Source organism: Brachyistius frenatus, unplaced genomic scaffold, assembly GCF_029030835.1.
Source record: "Brachyistius frenatus isolate BFR_SWC_R1_liver_20210118 unplaced genomic scaffold, ASM2903083v1 Contig_8, whole genome shotgun sequence".
In the NCBI taxonomy this organism is placed as follows: Eukaryota; Metazoa; Chordata; class Actinopteri; family Embiotocidae; genus Brachyistius; species Brachyistius frenatus.
This window is the reverse complement of record NW_027210607.1, coordinates 4,581,464-4,601,234: the sequence shown is the minus strand read 5'-3', so window position 1 is coordinate 4,601,234 and position 19,771 is coordinate 4,581,464. Positions and strand designations below refer to the sequence as shown.

Sequence of the window (19,771 nt, the reverse complement as noted above, 5' to 3'; positions counted from 1 at the left end):
CTCCTCCTTCATCTCACAGCCGAGAAGGTGTCTGACATGTAATGGGCCTCCTCAGAAGTACGGATCATTTTTTTTAAGGCTTAAGGCAAGCTGGTTGTCTGTGCCTTTCTCTCTTGCATGCATTCTTGTTCTTCGTCTCTCTCTGCCCTCTTTGTTTCCCTGTGCGGTGGTTTGTCTCCAATGAGAACTCCAGGTTGCAAACAAATCCTGAGTTTCTCGGCTGTCAGTCAGTGTGCATGGGAGACACTCTTGCTGTTCCTTTTCCTTCATTCACGTGCACGCAAACTCACACACACTTAAAGATGCTGTAAAGTAGAAATTAAAATGAGTTTTAAGTTCATCACACCACAGACATATGGGTTGTTAACTACCCATCCAAATTTGAATGAAAAAAAACACAGACAAGTTTGTTAAATTAGGGTTTGAAATGGTGAGAAAATCAGCACTCGCTGGAAGGTGTTCAGTGTTCAGTATGACAGTCTTGTGGCTGCAGTTCTTTTCCCCACTAAGCGGTCCGTCTGACATCCAACCTCTCTGTGACTTTATGCATGATGTCCCACTGGCCCTCTGTCTCTCTGGTGGACGGAGCAGCCTGCTTTATGAAAACACAATAGAATTAGAATTTATCTGTCCAATGAGTGAAACATACAGATGTATAGCTTGTCCCCCTGAGCTGTAACACAGGAGTAAAACTGGACACCAGAGACAGCAGACAGTCAGTCTCCAACTACTTCTAACCACCTGCATTACAATAGTGGAGATAATAAGAGCGGAGGAGTTGATTTAGTTCTGTAACGACTGCAACATGAACAACGCTGCAGTATATCACATGTCAACTCATTACATCACATGTCAACTCATTACATCACATGTCAATTCATTATATCACATGTCAATTCAAACTTTGAACCTGCTCAGATCGAGCCGAAAGTCTTTCTCTTCCACTGATGTCCCATCTCCTCCACCTCCACCTCCTCCTCCTCCACCTCCACCTGCTCTCTGCAGCCTCCTGCACATGTAGTTGGGCTCGTTTATCCGTGCGACCGGGAGATGAACGGCCGGGAGGGTGAAGCTCGGTTCGGCTGCGCACTGCAGGAGAAGCGGTGCGTCCGTGAACTCAGTCCATCTCCGGTGGAAGTTGGTGAAACAATCTGCCATGAAATGGTCCTTGCAGACGCAGCTGTTGGTGTTAATCCTAAAGTGTCTTTTAGCGAGGCTCGTCACGAAATCAACCCACGTCTTTTTCCTTCATCAGTAGGACATTTAAATAACAATGCAGCGCTGCTTTGGAGGATCTTGCTTCCAGGAAAGATGCACTTGCGGGTGGAGGGAGACGTCCTGCAGCAGCTAGCTGATGTACAATAACAATCTGACTACAGCAGGAGTAGAACTGAAGTTGAGTGGGATGACTTCTTATGCAAATGAGCTCCAGGCTTTTCTAGCCTTTCACTGTGTGAGAGGAGGAGCCATGCAGAAGGTTATATAAACCGTCTGTGATCTGACGTAGATAGGTTGTTGTGACGTAGATAGGTTGGGTTTTCGCGCCGCCTTATAAAACCTGAGCTGAAGACGGATGAGAAACTGTTCAACGGTCTAACTCCACATTTCAGTGCGACAAAGTTTTCTAGCTTTGCACATGCTTTCAGCAACTCATTTCACACGTATATAATGTACTGAGAAGCAAATCTTGGAATTTGCTTTACAGCATCTTTAACCTACAAAATGCTTGTTCTGTACCTTGAAGAGTCCAGCTCTTTATGGTGAGAGGAGAGAGAGTTTGTGCAGGACAGAGTGAGAGAGGACAACAGAGGGAGGGAGAAATGAGTCCAAAACTGATCAACCAGAGCAGCTGTCATTACCCACCTTTCCCCTGTTTTTTATGGATCCCGCCGTCACTCTGTCCCTTTCTCCAGATTGACCAGAGGTCAATTGCCAATTTGCCAGCGCCAATGTCTTTGTCAGGAAACAATATTAATTTTGGCTAATTAGGACCTGAAGCTAATGAGCGCTACAGATAATGAGTTCATTTATAATCCATAAAACAAGTGTGGCGTGTTATAGGATGGGGAAAAAAGCTGTAATGGTGGCAGCCGGACATCAGATTTAGGCTGCAGAGTAGCAAGCAGTCTGGACACACGCATTTAGACACACACACACACACACACACACACACACACACACACACACACACACACACACACACACACACACACACACACACACACACACACACACACACACACACACACACACACTTTAGGCTCTGGCATGTCTGCATTGCAGTCCTCTGCTGGTCAGCTTTAGCACATTTTCAGTTGAACTTTTTAGACGGTGACCATCCTGTCCTGCCTTTTCTACAATGCCAGTTCTCCTCTCTTATTCTCTCTCTCTACCTCTGTGCCTCTCTCTTGCTCTTCCTGCTGTCGCCTTTCAGTCAGAGGCGGGTAGAGTAGCCAAAACAAATGTATTAATTAAAAGTACAGTGACCTTGTAAAAACAAGTACTCTGGTAAAAGTAGTCATCACAGAACGTCTGAAATTGGAGTACAAGAGTAACTAGTGAAAAAACGACTTGAGTAGCGAGTAAATACCTCAATGAAAAACTACCAACATCTTTTATTTGAACCGTCTGTCACCCTCTCACAGAGGTCCTCCTCAGTTGAAGGTAAAGACGTTTGTGTGTTTACAGGTCACCCTTTACCCAAATATACTTTAACAATTCATAGAATATTCTATTATTTCTTCAGCAAAATAAAAGAGTCTTAGGTCAATAATAATGGACACTATTGTCTTATGTCAGCTAACTCATTTAGGTCCATCAGGTCAGGAGGGGATGTTTCATCATATGTTGTCTTTTAAATACAGATGTTTTCACATCTTCACATTTTTGCTTTTTCCAGGAGAAGTGGGGTTTTTGAAGCATTATATAGTGTGTGTATATAGTCATCAACTAATTTGCATGACCACAACGGATTCCTACCATGTTGTGCTAGCACTGGAGAATTGTTTGGCTACACCCATTCTTTTATAAGGAAAAACAATGCTCTGGCTTGTTTGTATTTCTTTAAACCTTCTTTAAGCCTTCTTGGGTGCTGCTAACTGGTGCCCTTGCAAAATAACATTGTGGGGAAAATGTTTTGGTGGAACATGTGCACGTGGGAAGGGGAACCCTGGCATTAAAATGGTTAAATTCATGCAAGAGTGAACAAAACCAAGCAGGTCTGCTTTATTACATCATCAAAATCTGTTAATGTCAGCATGTAGGTTGTTACCTTGGAAGTTGTTGTTATTGTTGTTGTTCTTTTCCATTGCAACGGGGATTTAGAAAAGACTAAGGAGAAAATCAGCTGAAATGGTCGGCCATTGACAGGTTCATATACCATCACCACACCTGGTGAGTCAGACTAGTTCAGTGTCTGTATGGTTCTCTGATCTACTGACCTCAGACCCGCCAGCACATGTTATCTCTGTGTTTTGCGCTTTAATACAAGTTACCAGCGCTGTTTTAATGCTAATCTCTGACAATGGCCAAAAAAGGTCCATCTGAATCTTCCACTGTAACTTCAGCTATTATCATGAGGGTGTGTGGCTATGATAACAAAACATCGGCAGACCCTCCTCTTACTGGAAGGTGCATCAATGCACAGAATAATAAATAGTACAAGGAGCCCAATGAATGTAACGGAATGGAGGTAACAATGTTTCTTGTTCATGTCAGAGTAAAAAGTATACTCGGCACAAAGAAGAATGATTAAAGTAACAAGTACCACTTACTTAAAACATTACTGCAGCACACAAAACTAAGTGAATGTAACTTGTTACTACCAGCCTCTGGGTTTATATTAAATATTAGCAGTGAGAGATGAGATAAGGAAGAGGAGGAAAAAGCATGGGATAAATTAAAAGAAAAGAAATTAGAAAATGAGTAGAGCCCAGGGAATATAGAGGGGGAGAAGGGAAAAGAGACATGGGGAGAAGGATGGATGGAAGGAAAGAGGCAGTCTGAAGGAATGGGGAGCTGGCAAAAATTCTGGATGTGAAAGGGGAAGTGAAACACACGGAGAGATGGGAATAGATACTGGCAGAGGGGGAGAAGAGGGTGAGAGGGGCTTCACAGCAGATGGACATAAGAGAGTGAATGAGAGAGATGAGGAAGATAGAGATGCACCAAGTCCAGCTGGCCTTGGCCTGGCTTGGCCAGTCACTCAGCTATGCTGAGCTGGACCTGACCTGAATCAGACAAGCTAGTGTGGCATCTGGAGCACAGTGCAATTTTACAACTGTTACACCATATGGACTGGTGAGGAAACACTATTACAGTGGAGATCCAGTGGCGATAACAAAGCTTGCATGCCACAAGTCTTCTTCTTAAAGGGCCAGTGTGTAAGATTTAGGGAGATTGTTTGCCAGCAATGAAATATAATATTCAGGATTATATTTTGATCAATGTAAAGTCACCTGAAATGTAGAATTGTTGTATTTCTCTTTAATGTCTTCTTCATATCTACAGTCATGTATGAATGTGTTGGTACCTTTAACAGCTCATTGACAAAAATGCATCGTTACTCCTGAAAAGTTAATGAAATTTAAAGCCATTGCCATACCTTTGGTATGTCATAGTGTGAAAAAAGATCAATACTTGTTTCCCCTACAAAGATATTCTAAAATGGCCTCAACAGATTTGTTGGTACCCCCAGAAATATATATTGAATTATTGGATTATAATGATTTTTAAAATTTACAGTTTTTCTTTCATTACTATCACGCATGTTTTTCATCTTGTAATCAGTCATTCAGCACATTTAAATGGAGAAAAGTGGTCACTTTGTTGTTTGGTATCATTGTGTGCACCATGCTGAACATGGACCAGAGAAAGCAAAGCAGAGAGCCGAGTAAGTAGATCAGCAAGAAAATTATACACAAGTATGTTAAAGGTAAAGGCTATAAGTCTGTCTCCAAGCAGCTTGATGGTCCTGTGTATAGTTAAATGAATATCTGAACAGTCTATAGGACTGTTGTCAAACTGCCTGGATTCAGCTGCAAGATAGAGTAGAAGAATCATGCGAATGGTAAACAAAGAGTCAAGGAAAACTTCCAGAAAGATATAAACTGAATACATTGCAAGTTTTGCATCCACTATAGCTTCACTGGTGTCCTCAGAGGTGAAGGTGAGGCGAGTGGTATTCAGTTGGTTGCTATCTGCATTCTCACCAGTCGATACACCTAAATCCTCCACACTGCTCCTTTAAATCTCAAATCTCCAATTAAACTGTACTATTGTTTTGATGCTATAGTCTACATCTACTTCTCAGTTGCAAGTACAATTTTGCCATTGGCTGACTGAACGTTGCCTCTCACTCAGCAACATGGTAAGTCAGTTTAAATGCTAATTCTGAATAGCATTAGGAATTTTGTTTTACTAAAGACATGATGTTGTACCAGCTATTCGGTATCATATGTGGTGTTCTTGTCCTGGTATGAAGCTGGAACATCTGCCTACTGAGAACAACAACCCTTCCAATTCAAAAAAAATTAATCTGACAAGTGTTTTTATTGTGAATTCAACACAGCCGGTAGCTGCTGTTAACAGTAATTAATGTAGCCTGATCTTTGCTGTTGCCGTTAGAGCTGTTTTTCTGCAAGTAGTGCCGAGACAAAGTGGTGCACTGTTAAATTCAGTCCATCCTTCCACCAGTTGATAGAGACTGAAGTGGATTCTTTATCATATTTGCACTGCTTTCAGCATTACTGGAGAAATCAACCATTTCTTATCATACATGTTTAAGTCTCTATCAAGCAGATTGGCTTGGCTTTTTCTTCTAACCATATCCTTACACACACACACACACACACACACACACACACACACACACACACACACACACACACACACACACACACACACCTCTGTATATATACAATATGTATTTTTTTTTTTTATCAGACTGGAGGAAAAAAAGCTTTATGAAAAATATAACCCAATGAGACCTGAGCATTTAGCAACTCGGTAATCATTGAGTGGTGTAACTGTTCTGAAAGACTTCTATGATTGTGAAGCTGATTGTTGGACTGCACAAAACTTTTTAGTATGCGTTTTTCAGCTCCTCATAGGGTGTCAAGCACCACAACTATTACTGCTACCATTAGGCATAAAGTGCTTAGTCTCTGGCGGTAAATTATTCTCACAATGTGATATGATTTCAGTAAAAGTGTTGGGCGTGGAAAAGGTTACATCAAATGTAGATCTTCCTCACAGTTAACATTTTGCCTTGTTAAACACAGCTGGAAGTAATAATTAATGTACATGTGCCAGTAACAGACCCCTCACTACTGATTTAACAACATACATAAACAGTTATTACTAATAATAAGGTAGCCACACCTGTGCTTTTTATCCTGTCACACGCAAACTGTCCACCAACTACCATGAGACACACTTCGTTACATTTACATCACCTTTAAGGCACTTCAACAGTAACTTTAGCATTAAATACAGGCTGCCATTTGGTATCACGGTAGTTAGATCAGAGTGGCCTTGGAATATGACAGATTTTACTTGGCAGTTGGACAGAATACAATATATTAATTTCTTTCTCCTCTTAGTGCCTCAAAGACATCTCAGCACACAGTTAATAACTATTTTAAAGTGCAGACACAAATGAAGGCCCCTCCAGCTATGATCCTTAACTAATAAACTAAAACCTTGCGTTTTCTGTCTGGATTTCAAAGGGGGTGGTTATGATTTGATTGGCAGCTGTAGTATTAGCACTAAACATAAAATTGTACTGTACTTATAATCTACTTAAGGTAGTAATGTCGCAAACATTTTTCTAAATTTTAAAGCACACTGCAAGTATTTTCTGAGCTTTGCAGGCAGAAGAATTTATTTTGATGTAACTGACGGTAGCCTAAGAGAAGGTCTGAAATCACAGACGTACCTTTAAGAATTCATGCAGTTCCTTGCTCTGAGGAAGATGTGGTGAAAAAAATAAATGAATCCTATCCAATAAACTTATAAAGGCATAGTCACCTTTGGCTCTCGGATACATCCCTGCCCTTTTCTTCTTTACGATTCCCTCATTAGAAACAGGGAAACCTCTGCTGCTTCTCTGATGTTGCAGGTTTTTATTGCAGCTATATTTGTCCAAAAAAGAGCCCTTTTTTCTGAGGCAATACTTCCCATACTCTCCATACCTGAGACAACAGTAGCTGTAGGTCAACTCAAAGGCACCTGACTTTTCCCCAACATCCCCATCCACATCCGTAGAACTGACAGAAACAACATCAACCCTATATTTCAGTAACACAGGGGCCAAATGATAAACATGTAAACGGGAGGGAAAAGGTCAAAAGGGAGAAGCTTTTGTTTTAGTGTGCATGTGTGTGTGTGTGTGGCTTTGCAATGAAGGTGGCATGTTCCATTACCCGACCATGATTTAGCTCGCTCTCAGGTAATAGTCAGCCGTGGTGAGGTCAGCAGAGGGCCAGTGTGGGAGAGAGGGAGTGCAAGGGGAGAAGAGAGAGCCAAATAACAGAATAAGGACGGGATTTAAAACTGAGGTGAGCAGCAGAACTGGGTGAAAAGAGCAAGACGTGACGACAGAAAGAAACGAACTGGGCAGGTGTCACAAAGTTGATGGACATGTTGGCAGGAGTGGTGCGGTTCGCAGTGGATGTGTGTGCGTTTGGGGCGGGCGTTTGCTTTTGTGGCAACGACAGGCCAGACTGGCTCAGCCATCACTCCAGAAGCCTCAGCAGCATACAGCCACCTGTCCACTCCTATCAGCGCTGCCTGCGTCCCTCTGTCTGGCCTCCACAAGCAGGAGGAAGCGTGACGGGAGGATGACAAAAAACAAAGAGAGAGAGGGAGAGAGTATGAGGGGGAACTACGGATGAAATAGAAAATAGCAAGAGCAAAGAGCTTTCCTATGTGATCGGAGGGGGAACGGAGCTGCGTGTGAATTTGCAGTGACAGGTCTGCCTCTCCTCACCAATGCGTGGGATGACTGTCCACTAATGTCCTTCACTGTCCTCCGACGTTCGCAGTGTGATTGGTTAGTCACAGCCTTGTCACTCAGTGTTTTCATCATTTCACCATTTGGCTGTATTAGAAAGCCAATCCAGGGCCGGACATCCAATCATACGTCTCGTTCTCCTCTGTTCTCTTTAGACGGTGCTGAATCGCTCTCATCATATGCGAGGCGATGAATGATTCATATCTGCACAGCAACGTCAGCTTCATATATACACTGCTCAAAAAAATAAAAGGAACACTTAACAACAACACAATGTAACTCCAAGTCAATCACACTTCTGGGAAATCAACCTGTCCAGTTAGGAAGCAACACTGATTGTGAATCAATTTCACCTGCTGTTGTGCAAATGGAACAAACAACAGGTGGAAATGAGTCAATTATCAAGACAACCCTATAAAGGAATGGTTCTGCAGGTGGTGACCACAGACCATTTCTCTGTCCTCATCCTTTCTGGCTGATTTTTGGTCACTTTTGCATTTTGCCAGTGCCCTCACCACCTCACCACTACTAGAGGTAGCATGAGGTGTCTACAACCCACAGAAGTTGCTGAGGTAGTGCAGCTCATCCAGGATGGCACATCAATGCACGCTGTGGCAAGAAGGTTTGCTGTGTCTGTCAGCACAGTGTCAAGAGCACGGAGGAGATACCAGGAGACAGGCCGGTCCACCAGGAGACGTGGGGGGGCCGTAGGAGGACAACAACCCAGCAGCAGGACCGCTATCTGCTCCTTTGTGCAAGGAGGAACAGGAGGAGCGCTGCCAGAGCCCTACAAAATGACCTCCAGCAGGCCACTAATGTGCATGTTTCTGCTCAAACTGTCAGAAACAGACTCCATGAGGGTGGTACGAGGGCCCGACGTCCACAAGTGGGGTCTGTGCTTACAGCCCGACACCGTGCAGGGCGATCGGCATTTGCCAGAGAACACCAAGATTGGCAGCTTCTCCGTCGGCGCCCTGTGATCTTCACGGATGAGAGCAGGTTCACACTGAGCACATGTGACAGACGTGACAGAGTCTGGAGACGCCGTGGAGAACGTTCTGCTGCCTGCAACATCCTCCAGCGTGACCGGTTTGGCGGTGGGTCAGCGACGGTCTGGGGAGGCATTTCTTTGGAGGGCCGCACAGCCCTCCATGTGCTAGCCAGAGGTACCCTGACTGCCATTAGGTACTGGGATGAGATCCTCAGACCCATTGGAAGACCATATGCTGGTGCAGTGGGCCCTGGGTTCCTTCTGATGCATGACAATGCTCGGCCTCATGTGTCTGGAGTGTGTCAGCAGTTCCTGCATGATGACGGACCGGCCTGCCCGTTCCCCAGACCTGAATCCAATCCAGCACATCTGGGACATCGTGTCTCGTTCCATCCACCGACGCCACGTCCACCACAGACTGTCCAGGAGTGGACTGATGCTTTGATCCAGGTGTGGGAGGAGATCCCTCAGGAGAACATCCGTGGTCTCATCAGGAGCATGCCCAGGCGTTGTAGGGAGCGCATACAGGCACGTGGAGGCCACACACACTACTGAGCCTCATTTTGACTGTCTTGAGGAATTTCCACAGAAATTGGATCAACCTGTGATCTGATTTTTCCACTTTTATTGAGTATGATTCTGAATCCAGACCTCCATGGGATAATGATTTTGATTTCCATTGATCATTCTTATGTTATTTTGTTCTCAACACATTTCACTATGTAATGAATAAAGATTTTCAACTGGAATATTTCATTCATTGAGATCTAGGATGTGTTGTTTAAGTGTTCCCTTTATTTTATTGAGCAGTGTATTTATAGAAGTTCCTAATGGTCTCACTTCATGTGCATTGTTTTACTTTGCTTTTATTTTTACTTGAAGTATTCATAATGTAGATTTTGATGACATACATCATTGAACAGTGTCATAAAAAACCCTTGATGTCTCCCCTTTTGCAAATTTGCCAGAACCAAAATAAAAACAGACCACAGTCTTCGCTTTGTTCTTTTTTCACAAGGTTAAAGCACAGAGAGCGTTTTGCTTTTAAGCTACAGGTGCATAAACCATTTGTTTTCAAGACTTTTCTCCTCCTGTTTGGTCTTTCTGAGTGAGTTTCTGACAGCCACATAAATGAACAGTACATATAATACCCCATACTCACCAGCAAAATAACATTGTTTCTTTGTTATTGTCAATGACACATTTTACTTATCTTTTATACCAGATAACCTTCAGAAAATGTCTGTATATTTGTGTTATTACTTCAAAGTGTTGTATCTGTTTTCCCTAATGTATCAGTTGTTTTCATACCATAAAAGCATGTGTGTTATGTTTCTGAGTATGTACAGTCTGTTAACTGAAAAGCCTTATACACACACATTTTGAGTGTGTGGTTTCGGTGGTGTGTATTTCTCTCAGGAATGGCTGAAGGAACGGCAAAGGGTGTTCTCCTCTCATCCATGACAGATTTAGTCATAAATCTGTTGGATTAATACACAGCCTCCCAAGGACTCTCGTGGTGTGTGTTGTTGAAACACAGGAGTCACTTACAGCCAGACCCCGGGCACTATTTGTCTCCGGCTGTCTTCCCCATCACGGTTATTGATGTCACAAACATGTGTGCACGCACACATGCACGCATAAATACACACACAAAAAGAGGGAAGGCCAGTGAAAAATAGAGAGCAGGTAAAATAAATGGGTAATTAGATAGAATATGGTTAATGCCTTGTTTCAAAGGAACTATTAAAATATAAGGATTTCTGTGATAAATTTTAATTTTCAAAAGCCAAATTACATTTTAAAGAACTCCAATTATACTTAATGTCTCATATTTAATAAGGAAATTCTACTCCTCTATAGCAGTTGTGTCAATTTGCTAACGTGTTGCATTTGTTTACTTGAGACATAAAGGCTTGCAAACATAATCAGGGACCCTTCTCTTTTTCCATCTTCTTTATTGTTAGCTGTCTAATTGACCACCCTGGGGGAAATGCTTTACTGTCAGTCTCCCTGGCTGTCTTCATCCTACAGGAATATAAGCTATCTGCATGCATCCTCTCCTCAGCTATTAAAGATGCCCCCTGAACACAAACACCTCTCTTTGTATGGAAATGGACATCCAAACACTCCGTTTCTGACCGCTGCATTATTGTCATTCCAGGTAGATCTGCTTAGTTTATTTCCACATTCAACTGGCTTCCCAGAAGCCACCTGAATCTGTGGACATTAAACCAGCACACAGCACCGTGGGCACAGGAAGCAGTGATGAGTTGATTTCAGCTCATTTCCACCTTATTTCTAAAGGAAGGGAAGAAAGATTAATTTACTGTGCTTGACTGGAGGCGGTGGTGTACGTTAATGCATGTGTCCCCAAGAGGTCTCTTAAAAGGATGAGCCTGAAACAATGACTTAAATCCCCTGATGGAATCTGACTCATAAATTACTCCCAAAGAGCTTCATACACTACGAGCCCGATTGACTGAGAGAGTTGGGGTCGTACACAAGTATGACTGCAGAGGTTCTGGGCTCTGAAGTACATTCTGCCTGATCAATACTAATATGCAGCACATATTTTCACTATTCAGTCATGAATAACCGAGTAAAGTTCACACCGACCTTGGGTGTTTCAGCTCAAGTTAAATGCGGTGATCACATTGTAGTGACGTCTGCTGTGTGCATTCCTGTTTCTAATTTTTAACAAAAGTAAAGAGGATTCATGCACGAGTGTGCCTCACTCTCCGTTTATGACTTTATGGAAATTTTAATGCAGTGATTGAAACAGACGGCAACATACACTCACTCTAATACTGGCGTGCAAGCAGCAGACCCTTTTTGTTATAATGGCATCCAGTCAATCAGCAGGACCTGATTTTGTGTGTTTTCTCTTTAGCTTGGTGCCCATCAGCCCAGACCTGATGGATCAGATGCTGAAACGTACACAACGTTGTAACATAGAGTCACACTAATAATCACAGCTCATCTATGTGACAGATGTGAAGGCTGTCCATTAGAGCTTCCCTCCACAGAGTGCACAGTGTTCTAGTTTTCTTTATGTGGCAATCCATAAAATGACAAATGCTCCTCTTTAAAGTAAAAAATACACAAGTTAATGAGCTCAAGCTGCCAGTTCGCTAAAAAACATGTTCACATGTGTGAATCTTTGATGGGAATGATTGATGCGAAGCAGCGTGGCTTCAGCTTGGCTTTGCTGATGTGTTTGAAGGCTTTCTTTGTCAGCGGATACGCAGTATAGTAACATGAGTGGCATCGTACTGACTCATCAGCCTACTGATTGCATGACTTCAGCCCTGAGTCTCGCTGGCCCTGCCTCAAAACAATTCATCAAGTATTTATACAGAGCAGGTGACGATCGACCCTGCGGTCCACAGTCAGCCAGTCTCAACACCGTCCTGAGGTGGCTTCATCTTTTCTTCTTTGGCCCTGCTGTGGTGGACAGCTAAGCGCTGCCCATATACCCATTAAGCCCGGGTGCTCCATAAAATTCAAAGCCGTAATTCACAGCATGGCTGAAATTGCAGTGCTGACAGTGCCTGTCCCAGTGAATCAGAACTCAGATGAACGAGAGGTCTGGAGATGTCACCAACATAATAAACAGGGCTTTGGCCTACAGCCCCTTTTCTTTCTTGAGCCTGAGGCCCCGGGACAGGGCCGAGGCTAGTTCCCGTCTACCATGCGCTACTCCTATTGATCCAGCAGGGATTGATGTCCTCCAGCGGCTGATTTAGCTCCCCCACGGGCCCCCTCGCCTTCCCTAAAAGGTTGAACTGAGTAAAACATGCAGGTGTTGCTGTGTATAGATTGCAAGTCTTCCTTCTTTTCTTCTCCTCTTCCTCACTTCCAGTCTGTTGCCCCTCTGGGTTTTGTCATTGTGTGTGTTCTATGGCAGTGTGTTTTTCAGCCCTGACACAGTGAAGCAACAACACTTTGTCTTAATGCAGAGGTCCCACTTTTGGAGAAGTGCTTACCGTAATGGAGTGTATTTGTTACACCCTTTAACAAATATCACCTCCTCTAGACTTTCCTCTTTTCCTTTTAAGATTTATTCACACTCTGCTTCTTTATTGTGCAGGTTTTACCCATTCTCTGCTGTCCACTTTCTACCATTTAAACGCTTTCCTTAAGTTTCCCCTGAAGAAGATTCGACATTTATGTATTATATATTTGCATCATTCAGTTCAAATGTACTAGGGCTGCTAATGTGCACAGTTGGGCATTTATTGCTGCATTCTTTCAGTAGTGTTTGGAGCCTCCACAGTTTGAGAGAGTAATATGAAATGGGTTAGGGGTCTTAAGGCTCAATAAATCCAGAATCTATCTCCAGATGTAGCAGGAGGACAGTGTGGTGACTGTTTAGCTTCAGTCTCTGTGCTTACCCTGTTTTTTTTTACAGTGGCTCTGATTTAGTTCTCCTGATTTCACTTTACTGTCTGTGTCAGGAACGTTCAGGGATAGGACCCCAACACACCACACAGGAAGCAGTTGATTAAAGCAAACAGGCAAACAAAACCACAGGGAGCCGGCAGGTGCTGCATCCAAAAGACAAGGTCCAAAAACAGAAATGGTAACTAACAGACCCAGAAGCTGACATCCAAACAGAAATGATTCACTGGGAAGGAACACGGAAACTTACTCGACAACAGGAACAGGGAACACAAAGACTAAATACACCAGGGAGGGAAGCATGTCGAGCAACAGGGGAAACTAATCGGGATGGAGTAGACAATCACAGAGGCGGGAAACACACAGGGAAGGGGGTAAAGTGTCTGAAACCACAAGACGTGAGTAATTTTAAAAAACAGGAAACACAAGAAACAGTGTGAAAGACTAAAGTAAAGAAACTAAGACTGTAAAAGCCTAAAATAAAGAAGAATAAGAGACGATTTGCTGAGAAAGTAGGAGGTTCAGAGGGCAATAGGAGAAAGGTGAAGTAGAGGGATGATTCCTCCAGCCCATTGCTCTTTTCATGAGTGCAGTGTTGCAGAGTAGAGGGGAAGGGGAGGGGCAATGTTAATGTGCACTGTATCATTCATAACAGTAATACTGGCATCACTTGCTGCTAAATAGCGTCATTTGTCAGGGGAAAGGGCTTGGTGCCACAGTGTTACAGATACGCATTAGAAGGATATACCTACACCACACACACACGCACATACATGCACACACACACACACACACACACACACACACACACACACACACACACACACACACACACACACACACACACACACACACACACACACATTCGTGATTACAGCAGTGTTTGAACCCAAACCTCGAACCCGAATACTTTGGTCCTTATCTTTATTCTGATCTTCAGTCCACCATGAACTCAACCCAAATTCTAATCCCAAAAGTAGGTCCTAATTTTACATTTAATGGTACCAGTCAAAAATATTTGTTTCTGTTAACGAGGCCTTAATAAAGATTTCATGCAGTTTAGAGGGTGGAATTGTAACCCAGGAACAATTTAGATGTCCTTGAAATGCCTCACGTGCAGTCTATCGGTCGATAGACAATTTACCCATGTTCCCTAAACATGTCACATGTCGCACATCAGAAGTCACTACAATTGACATGTTCCTACACGCCTCACGTGCAAAGTATTGGTAGAGGCGAGCCAACCGGTTGCACGCAGAGGAGCCTCCAGTCCAGGAAGCGTGAAGTAAGGTGTTATAATGTAAAATGCATCCAAGTCAAAAATCAAGTGTGATCCTCCGTAAACTATTATGGATTCTGTTTTACTACTCAACCAGAATCTAAACTGCTGCAGAGTCTGAGCGAGAGCCATAGTTTCACTGACATTCAAACATCATAATTTTATTGAAAAATCTAAATCTATTCCTCCCTTAGTTCCTTAGTTGACAAAGTCATCACTTTCATTTACCAAAACACACAACTATATTATCTTTATTAACAATAAGTTCCATTCCTTGCCCTAATCCTCAAACATTTCCATTTTTGAGTACAAAATATGTCTTCACCTAAGTACAGCCATTTTGCTCTGTTAATGTTTGTAACTGTGGGCAAAGATAAAAAACAAACAAAACAATGACTAAAATAAATCTGACTCAAAGGAGCCTGAGAAAATAGAGAATTTGAAGCCATTTAATGTACGAACAAACCATAATATACAACTGCACACTGATTCTGTAAAACAACATATTTTAGTGCAGACTGCTCTGAAATAAACTCTCCATTTTGCATAATTGCTCTTAATCTGAATAAAAAGTTCAACCCATATGCTTATAAATGTTGGTCTTAGTTATTTTCCAGAGTAGGAGTTAATCTTTCACATGACTGTGGCTCTTATACATAGTCTTAGTCTCACATGACTATTTGTTATCCTTCACTCAAGTGTATGTCTACCCACATGGAGAAGACAATTTCTTCACAGCCGAGAGGGCCCAAAGGAGGGAGAAAAAAACCCGGCTATTATTGATGACTATGAGGTAAAATGCTTAATTTGCACAGTCTTCAACCAAATTATAACTCATATTGAAAGCAGCTGAATTAGCATAAATCTCATTATACTGCAATGAGACGGGTTCATAAATCGTTATATTAATTAGTCATTTTTGCCACCCTTTCATAGGAAAATGGGGTGTATTAATAAAACGAGAGGGGCGTGTGATTGTGAAGCCTAATTGGTCGCTGTGTTAGGGAGCTTGGTGCACGGGTGACAGGCGTGATTTAGTTTGGCTTCACTTCTATTGTCTGACCAAGTACCTGCAAGGAGGAAGGTGTGGGGTGGTGGTGAGTGGTGAGTGAGTGGTATGTATGTCGATACATGCAATCACTGCATGTGTGTATGATCTGTGTATTTACTCTCCTGTCCATGCACTCACCTCAGTAGCCCCTTTTTATTAAAGGGCAGCTGAATGTGTGACCCAGCATGCATTGTGAGGTCAAACATACAAATATATTTATACTTTAATTTAATAATACCTTTCATAATACGAGTGTTACAATGGCTTTGAATATGTTTGTGAGTTCTTTTCCTCTTGACGATTGAGACGATTCAAGTTCCTTAATTTTTTTAGTTAAATATGCACTAATTGTGATCCCACAATCCATTGCTCTTCAAATTGGTCACATCAATCCCAGCTCTCGCCCTGGTCTTTGCCCCTGTGGGCCCTCTGACCTTTGACTCTCTCTGACAGGTTCATCTGTGGCCCAGCTGAGGGCCACTGATCACGAATTCGAACCCCTGAAATACGGGATTTTAGGAGAAGAGGCCATGAGGTATTTCTCTGTGGACATAGACACTGGTGTGGTCTGGCTTCGACAGCAACTCGACCGCGAGGTACGAACACCAAATAAACACACATACTGAGGAACTGCTGCTCACACATTAACAAAGCATATGCACAAGATACAAGAAAAGACACACAGGACAATTTTGAAAATATGAGAAGGGGTGTAAATTATCAAATGATGAAAGCGCAGTGAAAAGTGCAACATGAGGAAAGATGAAGCACAAAGGAAAGATTGCTCTGTGTGATTTTCTGCTATTGCTTCTTTGTGTTACATGTCCATGCAAAGTTTGTGTTGATGCTTGTCTCTGTCTCCACCAGACAAAGTCAGACATGAATGTCGAATTCTACGTGAAAGACCCTCACGGGGTAAGAGACAGGTTTATACTGTGATCATAGTTATGACACATCTCTTCGCATGCTGACATCCTGGATCTAGCCTGACCACATGGCACACACAGGCCCTCACAATCCATCTCTTTTTCAGTCTCTCACTTTCATCCTCACCCTCATTCCTCTCATCCTCACATGACACCTGTCTCACTCAATGCAATTTAGTTGCTGAAACATACTGACGTTCAACCTACTCTCCCCCGCGGGTAATCTATCACACACTTGTCCTGTTTTCTTTCACTCTGAATCTTGGCTTGTGCCTAATGCACATTTTCAGTGACTACAGCTCTCTGCTAGGAAATGTGAGGAGGTGGCTTTGGAACTGTTTTACCAAGGTGTTTCCTCCCTCAGATGGTCCAAGACACAGTAAACATCCAGTTTGGAGACGTGAATGATAATGCGCCAAACTTCCACGGGCAGCCGTACACCGTCCACATTCCAGAGGTAAGGACGACAGAACTTCTTCACTGAGTGCATCCATAGTCAAATCAATATGAATCAGACTCTTATAAAATGAAAAATCATTAGATATAGGAAAAGTTCAATATCATTTGTTGTTCTATGGGCATCATATTAATGATGCTAACAGAAAAACTTATGACCTGTAAAAATAACACTTTCTTCAGAAATACAGTGGTAGAATTTTCTGCATAAATATGACCTAAAGCATCATCAGATTTTCACACAATCCATTAAAGTAGATAAAGACAACCCAACTAAACAAAGGAGACAAAAATAGTATGTTTATTTATTGATGGAAAAGATTTATATTGCTGATTTATATTGCATATCAGTGAGTGGCAGAAGTATGTGAAACTTTGCATTTAGTGTCTGGTGTGACCCTCCTTTGAGCAGCAACAACTACAACTATGGGCCTGATTTACTAAAGGTTTGCATGCCTAAAATCACGTGCAAACACCACCCGCAAAAAAAATGTCCAAGTAGATCTACTAACGACGTGCAGTGAGGATTGCGTCTTTCAAATGTGCAAATTAACACGTCCATTTTGCGTGTTTGCCTTGCATGCATATGTAATATTGGGCATTTCTACCTGAAGGTGCAAAATACTGGGAGGGAACATGCAAATGAACAATTTAGCACCCGCAATGATATTTACTAAACCTGAAAGTAGAAATAGGAGAAGTGATTGCGTGTGTAGTTTAGTATGAAAGAAAGCAACGTATTAATCAGATTCGCAAATCTGGAGTGACAGTTGCTCTTATTGTGGTGAGAAGGAGACGCAGGGAAAATAAAGAATGATGAACTGAATGATGATTGACAGCCAATATCAAGGAGGAGCCACGAAATACTAGCAATATTCAAAATTTCTTACGACTTGGCATTTTCCTGCCTCTGGGTCATTGCTTGGATATCCCACCCAGTCCTGTTATTCAGGTGTGCCGTCACAGGTCCTGAATGCGTCCCGCAGAATTCACAGGTAGCTTCATGAGGTTCACGAGCACTCACGAGGAACTGAATGAAAAGTCATCTGCTCATCACAGAAAGATCTGGACCTACTGATTGGTTTTTGTTGGAGGATCTCATCCACCGTCCCTCCTCTTTTTTTTTTTGCAGATGTTTTATTATCAAGCCTTTTTGTTTTTCCCACAGGATTGACTTTCTTGCTAATAATCTCCTATATAGCGTTTTATTCTTGTTATATTTATATTTCTTAATTTCAATGGGATCAGATTCCTTTTGCAGTTGCTGTTTTCCATTGCTGGAATCACTTTAACGCACGCAAACCCCTCATTTAAATACAGCATCAATAATGACAACCTGCTCCAGCCCGATGCAGCAAACCAGGCCCAAACCATAATACTACTACCACCGTGTTTTACAGATGGGATAAAGTTCGTATGCCTGACAGTATTTTTTTTTCCTTTTCCAAACATAATGCTTCTCATTCAAAACAAAAAGTTATATTTTGGTCTTATCTGTCACATATCTTGTTGTGTTTATATTGACCACAAAACATTTTCTAGTATCCCTTTGGCTTGTCCACATGATCTTTGGTAAACTACAGATGGGCAGCCTTGTTCTTTTTGGAGAGCAGCGGCTTTACCTTTGCAACCCTACCTGCACCCGTTTGTTGTTTAGTATGCTCCTGATGGTGGACTCATGAACATCAACAACTTTAGAAGTTACCTTGGGTTATTTTGTGACCTCATGCACTATTTCACATTTTGCTCCGGGAGTGATGTCTTTTGGTCGACCACTCCTGGGGAGGGTATCAAGGGCCGTGAATATCCCCCATATGCATACAGTTTGTCTGACTGTGGGCTAGGTGAATCCCAAACTCTATATAGTTGTGTAAACTTTTCGAGCTTGATGATAACTCTTTTTCCATAGATCCTCAGAAATCTCTTTTGTTTGTGCCAGGATGCACCTCCACAAACATATTGGGAAGCTTAGACTTTGATAGATCCCTGTTCTTTAGAAAAAAAGAAGGCACCCATTCACACCTCATTATCACGAAGTGAAATATTTTTGTCTCATTTGTTTAATTAGATTATTCTTGTCTACTTTCATGACTTGTGTAAAAATCAGATGATTTTTTTTAGGTCACTTATTCAGAAATATAAAAAGTTGTAAAGGGTTCTCAAACTTTCAAGCACCACTGTAGCTACTTCAAACTACTTTGCGCAACAATGGATTGCTCCTAAATTTTAAGAAACAATAAGAAAGCATGTATGAAATTCATCTCAACAGTTGTAACTGCATGGTGACTACATCAAATTTATGGCAATCATCAACTATTCATTGTGTATTTTGCTCTCTGCCACACTGGAAATTGCTGTGTTTTTCCACACCTGTGATCTTCCCACGATTTGAAGAGTTGTCTTCCAGCTCATCTTTAGAGAGTGTGTATAGCCTCCTTTATAGGAAAGAAAACACCCTCTGCAGTGTGGACCTCAATTTCTATTCTCCTCTCAGCTTCTCTCGCTTCTCTGTCCTCTCTCTGAATCTACTACCTCCCGTCTCAGCTCTCACTTCTTTCCATCTTTGTGTCTCCTCTATGCCCTCTCCCTCATCTAATCCTTGATATGAAGTAATTGCCAGAGTGGAGTGGAGGACTTCAAACAGGGGCTG

The 19,771-nt window shown here is 42.3% G+C and overlaps 1 protein-coding gene across 1 annotated transcript in view; it reads left to right on the top strand.

The window, feature by feature from the left end:
- The window catches only part of cdh23 (cadherin-related 23), a 175,983-nt gene that overhangs the window by 27,477 nt on the left and 128,735 nt on the right, over positions 1-19,771 (top strand). Inside the window, exons 4-6 of the mRNA XM_069690023.1 lie at positions 16,193-16,335; positions 16,607-16,654; positions 17,030-17,122. Of these exons, the coding sequence (XP_069546124.1) occupies positions 16,193-16,335; positions 16,607-16,654; positions 17,030-17,122 (284 nt within the window). The remainder of the gene's footprint in view (positions 1-16,192; positions 16,336-16,606; positions 16,655-17,029; positions 17,123-19,771) is intronic.